This window comes from Eurypyga helias, unplaced genomic scaffold (genome assembly GCF_000690775.1).
Source record: "Eurypyga helias isolate BGI_N326 unplaced genomic scaffold, ASM69077v1 scaffold42453, whole genome shotgun sequence".
NCBI lineage: Eukaryota > Metazoa > Chordata > Aves > Eurypygiformes > Eurypygidae > Eurypyga > Eurypyga helias.
Genome location: NW_010241637.1, coordinates 24,843 through 35,962, shown reverse-complemented (window position 1 = coordinate 35,962; position 11,120 = coordinate 24,843). Strand labels below are relative to the sequence as shown.

The 11,120-nt window shown below is 38.6% G+C and overlaps 1 protein-coding gene across 1 annotated transcript in view; it reads left to right on the top strand.

Annotated features, from left to right (window-relative positions):
• Window positions 1-994: 994 nt before the first annotated feature.
• LOC104507487 (slit homolog 3 protein-like) overlaps window positions 995-11,120 on the top strand; it is a gene marked incomplete at both ends in the record, with an annotated part of 32,824 nt that continues 22,698 nt past the window's right edge. The window contains 2 exons of the mRNA XM_010148795.1: window positions 995-1,066; window positions 8,005-8,076. Coding sequence (XP_010147097.1) covers window positions 995-1,066; window positions 8,005-8,076 — 144 coding nt within the window. The remainder of the gene's footprint in view (window positions 1,067-8,004; window positions 8,077-11,120) is intronic.

Sequence of the window (11,120 nt, the reverse complement as noted above, 5' to 3'; positions counted from 1 at the left end):
TTTGCATAGCTCTTTCCACTATGAAGTCTCATACAGATAGAGGCACAACTAGACTTCTTCTCAATAAACTACTCCCTGAAATACACAGGAGTGAACTTTATTGGCTGAACTATTTATCAGAAATTTTCAAATGCTGTTTCAATCAGCCGTAGATGCTCAAGTCAAATGGGCAGAACAATCTCAGACAAAAACAACGAGGAGGGAAAACTGGAATCCTCTGTTTTAACACAGTGTTTTATTTGGAAACAACTCTAATTTTATTTTCAAAGGAAAGCGACAACAAAACAAAATGTTCTGTTTCAGCCTAAAAGACTTCTTTTTAATGAAAAATGAACTTTTGTCCTAGTAGCTGTCAGTGTGAAGAGTGTATGGAAATTGTATGCCTGTAATAAATTGCAAAGCAAGTTGGTACAGTAAATATTCACCCACGCTTGTATCATCTATTAATTTGTCCTTCTTCAAAAACTTTGCTTCTGTTCACTAGTTTGGGGGTTTTTTTCATGTTATATGCTGGAAACACACCTTAGTATTTCTGAGTCTGAAGCTTTTTAGTCGAGTGTGATGTGCTTTGCTTTCAGAGCATATGCAAAGTTGGTTAGAAAATATTACATCAATTGATAATAAGTGACTTTTCAATTGTTTCAAGCATTCTGCTGTGCAGAAATTATGTAATCTTTAAAAAGGCACTTGTTTTTTAATTCATACATATAAATTATATTTTCTCTGTGTGTTTCTTCAGTGATTTGAGCAACAACAGCATAAGCATATTGGCCAATTACACCTTCAGCAACATGAGTCAGTTATCAACACTGTAAGTAGTGCAAAATCTTGGTAACAGTCCTAATTGCTTCTGAGACACCGTCTTCGGTGCTGAACAATTAGTATACATCTTGTTATTTAAGCACGTGGCTTTCCATGCTTTTTTGTGGTTGAATTAGGAGTGGAATAATAAAAGAAAATACACTGTTGTAACTGTGTTCTCTCGTTCTTCCAGCATCTTGAGTTACAATCGACTTCGGTGCATTCCAGTCCACGCGTTCAATGGGCTCAGGTCTCTTCGAGTGCTGTAAGTACCGCGACTTAGGTGCAGCTGGGTTGTAGCTTATTAGAATGCTGTTGATGGCAGGGAGGTTTTAACGAGCAGATGGCTTTCACTTGATCCAGCAGTCATAAATATTTTCACACAATTAGCTTCAATGTACTTGTACTTAGGTGCAGTATGTCGGTAATGACTAGAGCAGGTGAATGTTAAACCTTGAAAAGAAGCAATTACATATTTGTAGGAAGAATGACTTTCTCTGATGGTTCAGGGACAAGAACTGTCATGAAAACAGGCCTCCAAGAGACTGCCTGGAGGATGTTTGTCTCTTCTACTTGAACAGTGTGTGGGTGCACCACAGGGAAGGACTTTTCTCTTTGGAAAAACTTGATCATATTTTAAAGTGTAATTTTCCATTGGATGCTTCAGCAGTAGTGTCTTTACTGAGAACTTGTGCAACTTTTTAGAATATTTTCTATAATTTTGGACTTCTGCAGGCAAGTTTTTACATAAAAGAATGCAATATGAAGGGAAGTTAGAAGTCAAGCCAGTGCCTAGGTGCCAGTAATGTGGAGATGCCCGTCTCTAATGTCTTGAAGTTGTGAATAAAATTTCACCACTTGTTGACTGGTGGCACACTCAGAGATGTCCACGTGGGGTTTCTTTCTTCTGAGTTCCTTTCCTCACTCACACTTTCCAGTGTAGCTGCTTTCAGCAGCTTTCTGGATTGAACAATTTGCTTATATTCTCTTTTGAAAGCCATGTTCGTTGTATCATCTCAGAGTGTGAGCCTGTTCCTTGCAGCAAGCAGCCCACCCCATGTCCCCCCCAGCTTTTCTTTGGCATCTGCTAGACTGACTCCTGCTTCAGTCTCATATTTACTGTTTCTCACTCCCCATCTGCCCCAGCGGAAACAAACTCTGAGTTGGGTTAACTCAGTTGTGGACACGCTGACCCCATGTGCAGCTGTCAGGACAAGGTGGAGAAGCCACCTTCCTCCCCACAGCCCAGCAACACAAGTGGGTCATCATTACTTGGCAGTAAACTGAAAGCAAATAAATGAAATCGTTTAGCTGTGATGAGATTATTCAGTGTGCTGAAGGAGAAAGAGCTTTGAACACTAAAAGGTCAGGACAGAGGAGTTGAAGAATATGCCCTGAGTGCTTTGAAAGTTCACATTTTTATTTTCTGTGTTTTTAAAAAAAAGTTAGGTGTCAGTCACATGCAGAGGTCTGTGAATTTAAAGAGCAATGGTTGCTGTGCACTGACTCCATAAATGTGAAATTAAGGTGTCAACACGGACAGTACTGCAACTGTGGAAGCAATAAGGCAATGCTGTTTGGCCAAGCTCTTTCACTGTGGTTTGAGTGGTAACGTAGATATCTGGGTTTCAACCTTCTAACTTACAAGACAGCTTTAGATTCCCAGTTTTCATTACTAAGAACAAGAAAGATACGTGATTTGGATTTGTTGTTTTAAGCTTGGCTTGGGACCCTGATTTCTAGCACACTAGGATGGTCACATTTGAGCTGTTACATGAGTTCTGAAATTCAGCCACAGATGAATATATTCTGTTTCGTGGCCAAAGGAATTGTTCCATATGGAGCTGTCTTCTGGCCTGCCTCTGATACGCAAGCTGGCTTGATTAGAGCTAGTTTGGGACTCTCCCCCTGAAGTATCTTTCCAATAGCTATAATTCGTCTTTTCACTTCTGTTCTTGCAGGCCACATATGGACAGAAAAAAAGGAGAATATTTTAATAACAGCAGTTATATTTTGGCTTTTTTAAATGATCTGCTAATGAAATTTTTAAAATATCTTCCTCCTTTAAGGAAGAAGCCCCCCCTGTCTTGCACAGAGCAGCATGAGTGAAATGAAGCCTTTCCAATAGCTATAATTCGTCTTTTCACTTCTGTTCTTGCAGGCCACATATGGACAGAAAAAAAGGAGAATATTTTAATAACAGCAGTTATATTTTGGCTTTTTTAAATGATCTGCTAATGAAATTTTTAAAATATCTTCCTCCTTTAAGGAAGAAGCCCCCCCTGTCTTGCACAGAGCAGCATGAGTGAAATGAAGCCTAAATGGGGATCTCTGCCTCTGCTCCGTGCATTTGGAAGTCTCCAGATTGATTTGATTTATTATGGCCCACAAAACTCTGGTATCAGCTACAACTTTTGCCACGTGTCATCTATGTTGTTATTAAAAATCAGCTCTCCAGAGAGAAAGTGGCTTCCGAGTGACAATGTGCAATCTGTTATTGTCAGTTATTTATTAGCCATATTCTCAGGGGAATTTAAAAGATAAAACATCAGCAAAACAATTCCCACTTTTTTTTTTATTATAAATCGTGTATAGAGACCTCGGTACCCTTGGCTGTGCATGCCTCTGAAGGTAGCAGACCCTTCTCATACAGGCTTCTGCGTCTCCAAAATTGCTTATGTTTTCTTTACTGTTTTGCCTATAGTAAATAAAGTAAATAGGTATTTGAAAATCAGAATAATCACAGACGTATGACGAAGCTGATCTTTGACAGACAGGTGGTTCTGTGCTCTCTCTTACACTTTTCAGCATAAGCCCAGTTAAGAAAACTGCAGAATCAACATGTGTATGTTAAAGCCTGAATATATATCAGTGTTCACACCATCAGCCCTTTACTCTTCAGTCTTCACATGGCTTATCCATAAGTGTGCTGGGGAGCAATTTCAGCACAGAGTCTTCAGAATGTTTTTAATAAGCAGTGGTTCTGTGCTCTCTCTTACACTTTTCAGCATAAGCCCAGTTAAGAAAACTGCAGAATCAACATGTGTATGTTAAAGCCTGAATATATATCAGTGTTCACACCATCAGCCCTTTACTCTTCAGTCTTCACATGGCTTATCCATAAGTGTGCTGGGGAGCAATTTCAGCACAGAGTCTTCAGAATGTTTTTAATAAGCAGAAGTTGGTACAATTTCAGCACAGAGTCTTCAGAATATTTTTAATGAGCAAAAGTTGGTATTGGTAGGTTTTGGCAACAGAGCTATTGCAGTGAAAAATTTTGATTTGGTTTTGGTTTTTTTTGTCCAAAGCTAGTCGTTTTAGAAGCTAAATTTAAACAGATTTGAAAAGCTGAGATTGAGACAAAGTAATTATAAATATTACAACTCTCTGATAGACCCGAACAGATAATTTTAAAGATTATTTTTGTTGTGTGAGTGTTTTAACTTCTGACATTCTGTCCTGATTTAATTAAGAGGCGAAGTCCAGAAATAAAAATAGCTTCTCAGATGACAAAACAATTTTCCATGTTATACTTATTTTAAAAAGTGATAAAATGAGCTACAGAATATTCTACTAACATGAGATACTCTAGTTGTACGGAAAACCGATGGATATTCATTGCAGTTCGAAGCTCACACAAACATAGTGAGATGTGTGATGAGAAAGCTATCACTAATACTCGTCCGGCACAACCTTGGAACCAGTTTTTGCAATATGCTTTCATGCTTGGATGCTGCACTGATTTGACCTAACAGAAATATTATTTGGCTTTGGTTTTTGCTCTTTTTACATCGCAGAATGACTACTTGTACTTACCCAGTAAATCTGTAAATGGTGCTGCTGTTAGAAGCATTGAGCAGTGATGCCGTGGCTTCCCACTTCCTCTGACATCTGGGTTGTGTTGGTTCCTGCAGGGTTTGGCATCCTTCAGGGTTCATTGTAGGTGTTTGCCCTTGATGGCTCTGTAAGCTCGGCCAAGCTTTTAGCCACATTTCTGTCCTGCCAGGGTAGATCATTGTGTACTGAAAAATCATCCCTTTTGTGTCTATAGTAACCTGGTGTTATGAGGCAATGGGCTACGAGGCAGGGCTTGGGAACAGTTAACAAAAGAAGAAACAACCAAAAAATCCACAGCCCAAAAGGATTTGTTTAGTTCATATCCTTACCTGAAGACAAAATAGTAAGTTAGCAGATGATACATAGAAGGAATTTTTTATTTCAAGAATTCAACTGTTTTGTTACTTTGTGCTCTGAGAGATCTACGTCACCATAAATTCATACCCCTGCTCTTCACTAGTGTTGAGGCAAGATGGTACCCTAGAAGCTGTGCTTTTGAGGGAGAACACACACACAATGCGTGTCCTTTAACTGTCCAAATGCTTAAGATTTTATTTGACCATTTGCTCGTAAGGACTTTTGGTATGAAAATGTGTTCCTGTTGTTAGTCTGAGAGGAGAAGGATTTTATTGAACTGTTGAATTCTTTTGCCACTGTTTATTATTGTGGCGTTTGTTTCTTAGTATTTATAATTTCATTTTAGCTGCACGGGTGATGATGTTGCTGATATGATTTTTTTTTTTATTAAAATGCAGGCATGTGCACCCATGAAACATATCGCAGTGTTTGAGATATGCAGTCAAGCCATTCATTCCAAATGGGTTTATATTTTTGATGGTTTTACCGTGTTACAGATAAATGGCTTTGTCAGTTTTCAACTTCTCTTGGAAGAAGTTTCCAAGACATCTTGGAAAGAAAACATACCCCTTCCCAGAATAAACACAACTGATGTGACATGAAGATAAATATAAGTTCTACTGCCTGTTCAGAGAGGATCGTCTTGCACATCTTTAAGTAGTTTAAAAGATCAGAACATAAGCTCATTATGAGTGACTGCTTAGTTAAATATGCTGATTTCATTGAAGGAGGGAACATTCTGATGACAAGTTGGTGACCAGGCCTGGTCTTGTATCCTCATGCCAACAAGAATACTCGTTATTTAATAGCCCTGGGGTATGTCTCGGTCAGTTGGTCATTCTGTACAGGATTAGTGAGTGTGCTGTATCTGGAGTTACTGTGTGGGAGCTCATATCCTTCCTCTTCCTGTTCAGATTAATTGCTTGGAGAGCCATCCTTATATATGCCAAGTGTTATTATTAATAGCCAAAACCTAGGTATGCTTAAAAGAACATTTCAGAATCAGGATGTTGGAAGGGGAACTTTTTGATATACTGGCCTCAAGAACTGGAGAGAGATGCCAGCGGGATAACTCTGCTGTAGTTTTTGTGGTTTCATGCTCTGGAGAAAGACTTTGCAGTACAATGAGATAGAAACTGCAGCTGCAACGAGCAGCTGTAAAACGTGATTGTGGTAACGTTGCTTATGCTCACATAGCTCACAGCCCCATGGTAGGGCCCAGCCTCATGGAGACAGGACGAGGTGTATCTGCCCCTGGCAAGTTTGGCTTTCCTGGCTGTGCGTACCCTGCTGTAAGGCAATGTGTAAAGGTAGGATTCATAAGAGTTACAAGGCATCGTGTAGATCCTGGTGAATATAATAGTGGAGTTAGGGAAGAAAGGATGCAAAAAGAGATGCTCTTATTTTCATCTGGGGCTATTGTGTGTTTCCATGGGCCCAGATGCTTGCTTTGTTCTAAATAAACTCAGTGTACTCTGTTTCAAGAATCTGTACAGACACACAAATAAAAAAATAAGATGGGATTTCTGTGTTCCACAAATCACCAGGTAAATTAGAAAATAAATGTCCCAAGGAAAGAGCTGCTGCACCCTCATCTGCCACATCTGAAGCACTGACAGTAATTCCTGGACCTGGGAAAGAGGACATAAAGAATACAGCACTTTGCTGTAACTGAACCAGCTCAGTGCAGAAGTGCGAAAGAAAATACACTTTTAAAATATTGATGTTCTTTTCCTTTGCAAGTTTTCTACCAACTTTTGTTTGAGAAACAGCTAGGGAGATCCAGCAGAATCAACTCGGCTTCTTCCTGTCTGTTACTTAGGGGAAGTAGTAAACTGGTATTCAGTGACATGCAAACTAGAAAACTTAGAATAAACCCTCAGTATTTTTCTCTGTGTTATTTTTTTCCCAAATAATTATCATGTGAGGCAGAGGGTGCAGCAGCTGAATAGCTGATTTTATTTATTTATAAAATAAAATCTGACATGACTGTGTATTTTCTCTGCTGCATTTTCTGGGTAGTTTTTATGCAGTTGTCACCCCCAGCATCCTGAGCCCTCCTGCACACTCATTTGTTGCTGTCTGGTCGTAGCCATAGTGTGCTGCAAGAAGTGCTCTTCCTCTCCGTTGGTCTGCCACAACCTCCAGTGGGGTTGCCCACTTTGTGGCAGGACCTTCATTCCATTGCAATTGCAATGAAAACCACAAGTAATCACAAATAATAATTTTTACTCTTTGAATACAAGGATTGTGCCCTACGAGCTGCAAGAAAAATCTTTCCATTTATGCTTGTCTGTGTAACACACACATAATTGTATTTCTTAGAAAAGAGATAAAGTGGCTGCTTAAATTGTCCTGGAAATAGTGGCAAACACTTTCACAAGAATCCTGAAAACCCTGCTAGAAAAATGTTCGTTTCTTTGTGCAGGGTGAATAATGACCTGAAAAAAATAATTCCAAGTATTTTCTCTGGTAGCTGAAATCTATTTGTCGAACGGATTTAAAAAAACCCAAACACACAAGGAGATATTTCCTATGTTAAGAATGGGTAACTAGAATGTGAAAGTGAAGCTGTATTTGCCCTCATGGACCCTTGTTCTCTCCTAGGATCTCTCTAAAGTCAATATTTAATTTCGATTTTCCTTGTTAAACAGTTGCTATTTTCCCTGTTCTTTTTTTTCCTGTGTTTCTGGCTAATGGGATTCTATAAAAGAATACAGGTCTGCATGTGAGGGTCTGCTTGTCATCAATACCCTTTTAATAGCAAAAATAGTATGTCAACTGTTTAATTGAAAACATTAGTCACCAATAATTCTGGTTCTATCATTATTTTAAATGCCAGCATCTAGAAGTAGAAGTAATAAAGCATGAAAGCTCGTGAGTTGTGAAGCTCATAGAAACTCTTAAAGAAACAAAATCAAATGCATATCCTTAAGCACCAATTCCTTCACTTGTGGGGAGCAGATAAAATACTGTGGTTGATACCTTCCTGCTTCTCTCCTTTTCTAGGACACTCCATGGAAACGATATTTCCAGTGTTCCTGAAGGTTCTTTCAATGACCTCGTATCCCTGTCCCATCTGTAAGTACTTCTGGGTTCATCTGTTTGATTGACGGTTTCAGATTTATAAAACAGTACCTGTTATTGCAAGTTTAAGATTGTATATCTTTTCTGTTTTCCCAGCTCACTTTCCATATTCTGCTCTGGATATTCATAGTGCATCTGTTCAAAGGAAATAAAAACATACTAGAACCTGTTGTTATTAGTTACCAAAATATTTTCTTAAGGAAAACCAAATGAGCGAATGTGACAGTTGCCTCTTCTGTGGACTTTGTGTTTAAGGTTTTCTTTCAGCATTGTCTATGTGAAATGCAGAGTGTGTTATGGTCTGAGTGAGAGACAGGAAACCTCCCACAAAGAGCAAATATTAAGCAAATGTGAATTCTTTGCTTAATAAGTGTCATATGTTCGTCGGTGTATGAACTTGTTGATGAATCACTGCTTCAGACATATATATTTAATCATATGGAACTTGCTCATTTCACAGCATCAATACTTCAGTTCATAATTTGCAAAAATTATTAGACGTTTCAGATATTTCAGAAAATTACTATTGTATTGATGGAGGTCCAGGATATTCTTAAATGCAGTTCAGTTGTTGAAAGAACGGTAAAGACAAATAGCTGCAATTGCTACAAAATAAACCTGAAGTGTAACAGTTGGTGCCAAGAGAGTGAACAGAAACGGGTTTTTCTCTGAGATACAATGTGTGATACTTCACATTATTAGACAACAGATGTAAAGGAAAAGTAATTTTGTGTAGTGTGTTTCTCGATTACTATCTTCAAGTAATCAGAGGGTAGGGTGTGTCTTGGTCATTTTGGGAAGTAGCTAGATTCACAAGTTGATACGGATATTTTCTGCTCTGATGCTGCCCTCGTGCACAAGGTGATGTTGATGGATACACACATTGAGGCATACAACTGGATATGTGTGCATTTAACCTAGGGTTTATATCTCTCTTTCTCTCCTTGCAATCTTAAACGCGCCCTCCAGAACGCTTACAGAATACAGGGTTCGTTCATATGTACGTATTTGCTGGATAGCAAATATGTCCTCGGACTGTCTCTTTCTGTGTAACACCTTTCTGCTTCAGTTTCTCTCTGGACAAGAAAAAGTAAAGAGATCTCGGATTGGTAGGGACAGAAATCACAAATGAGCAACTTGGGCAATTTCAGCATCAGCTGAGAAATAACCTTCTCCTTTTCAAGCTCATACCTTGGCATCTAAGTCAGAGAAAATCTTTGTTTTGCCCAAAATGTGCATCTTCATCACGTTCCCAGTACAGTCGAGTCATTTTGCACATTGCTTTGGAATGAAAGTCTTATTGAGCCGAAGCCCTGTACCTCCTTTTGGAAGCGCAGTGACACCTTCCATACTGGGAATCTGGCTTCTGAGGATATTTTTAGAACTCAAGAGATAAACATATCATACCCCATTTGTTTGGCTTTTCCTCAGGGTTTACTTTAAATCAAGTGCAGATACAATTTTCCTGGGTAAACCATTCTACCTTAGGGAGTGATAAAAACCCCTTTGGCCCAATACAATCACTGCAGTCTATCTGTTTAGATATATGTGCTGCCAGAAATGTAAAATACACAAAGCTGAAATGAACAGTAATAAATAGGATCCATAAAATAAATAAGACCTGTCTGGGGTGTAATTTGCACAGTTGAACACTTGAATTTTACAGTGCAATTGTGCTCTCCAATTTCTTAAAGAGGATTCTGAAACTTTTAGCAACCACAATGATTTTTGCTCTTCACATGACAGAAAAAGCTGTGCGTATTCAAACAAAGTCATACATAATTCAAAATACATTTGTTTTGAGCTCTTCCTGATATATAGATCTTCAAGGAGAAAGCATGCACTTGGAATAATTTTGAAAATTATATGAGGGGTTGCTACTCATCAAACTCATAATGTATGGGAGAACAAAATTTTATGTTAAATTTACAGGCTGTGTGGCTAAGAGTAGGACAGGTGTTATGACAGGGGAAAGCTGTGTTCTGCAGTATAGACAAAACTATTGATTTTAGTCAGTCTCTTGTAATAGCTCTACATCGGTCTGTAATTGGAAGAACAAAACTGAGATCTAGATACTTCAATCACTTCTTCCATAGCTGTTTAAAGCCTACAAGAAAGTGTTCACCAAATTTCCCTTACATCGTAAACATCGTATTGTTGGCACATAACTATAAGAGCAAACTGCGTAGCTGATACACCTCGCTAAAGACAGAGGAAGGTTTGCATATGGTATACACACACTGGTTTGGGTTACTATTTATTACTTTCTTTACTTGAATCATAGAATTGTCTACCTCAGCCCAACTCTACTGACTTGTTTAGTCCCAGGCGATGATAAAAATGTTACTGCACTACTGAAGGATCACATATCTTAATACTTAAAAAGAACCCAACACCGACTGGGGTAGAACTGAGACCAGCTCGGTTAGGTCAGTTCCTGCATTTGCTGTCCTCCCCATTCACTGACTCACACAACTCTGTAACTGATAGAGTTTCCCAAATGCTGCCCACACAAGCTGACCCCTCAGCACCCCGCAGAGAAACCCTTGGTAATGGATGCTGTATGCAGCAGGTACTTCTGCCGGATGTATTTTCAATAAAAAGCTTAGATTTCTAATCCTGTTGAATCATCTCATCTTTACTCAAATTTATGTTAGTTACCTATAAAAATAAGCCCTCCTCTGTTTCTCCACATTGTTGTGGCTAGAGTTATTTCAATTGACTTCATTCTAAGTTGCCAAAAAAAAAACACCCAAGTGTCTGAACAGAAATGCCTGCACAATATTTTGAAAATTCTGGTGGTATTTCACTACAGCACAAGATATTTTTACCTTCTGGAAATATTTTGCTATAGTGGGCAAAGAAATAGAGAGAGCATGTTAGAACTCATGAGTGAAAATACAAGAATTCAGTATAGTTGCTAGAAATTAAGAAAAAAACAAAACCACAGAGAAAAGAAAAGAAAGATACATGTGATAATTTCTGAACTTGTACAACAATGTCACTGGTAATGATTTCTCGTGTCTATAGAGACGCTT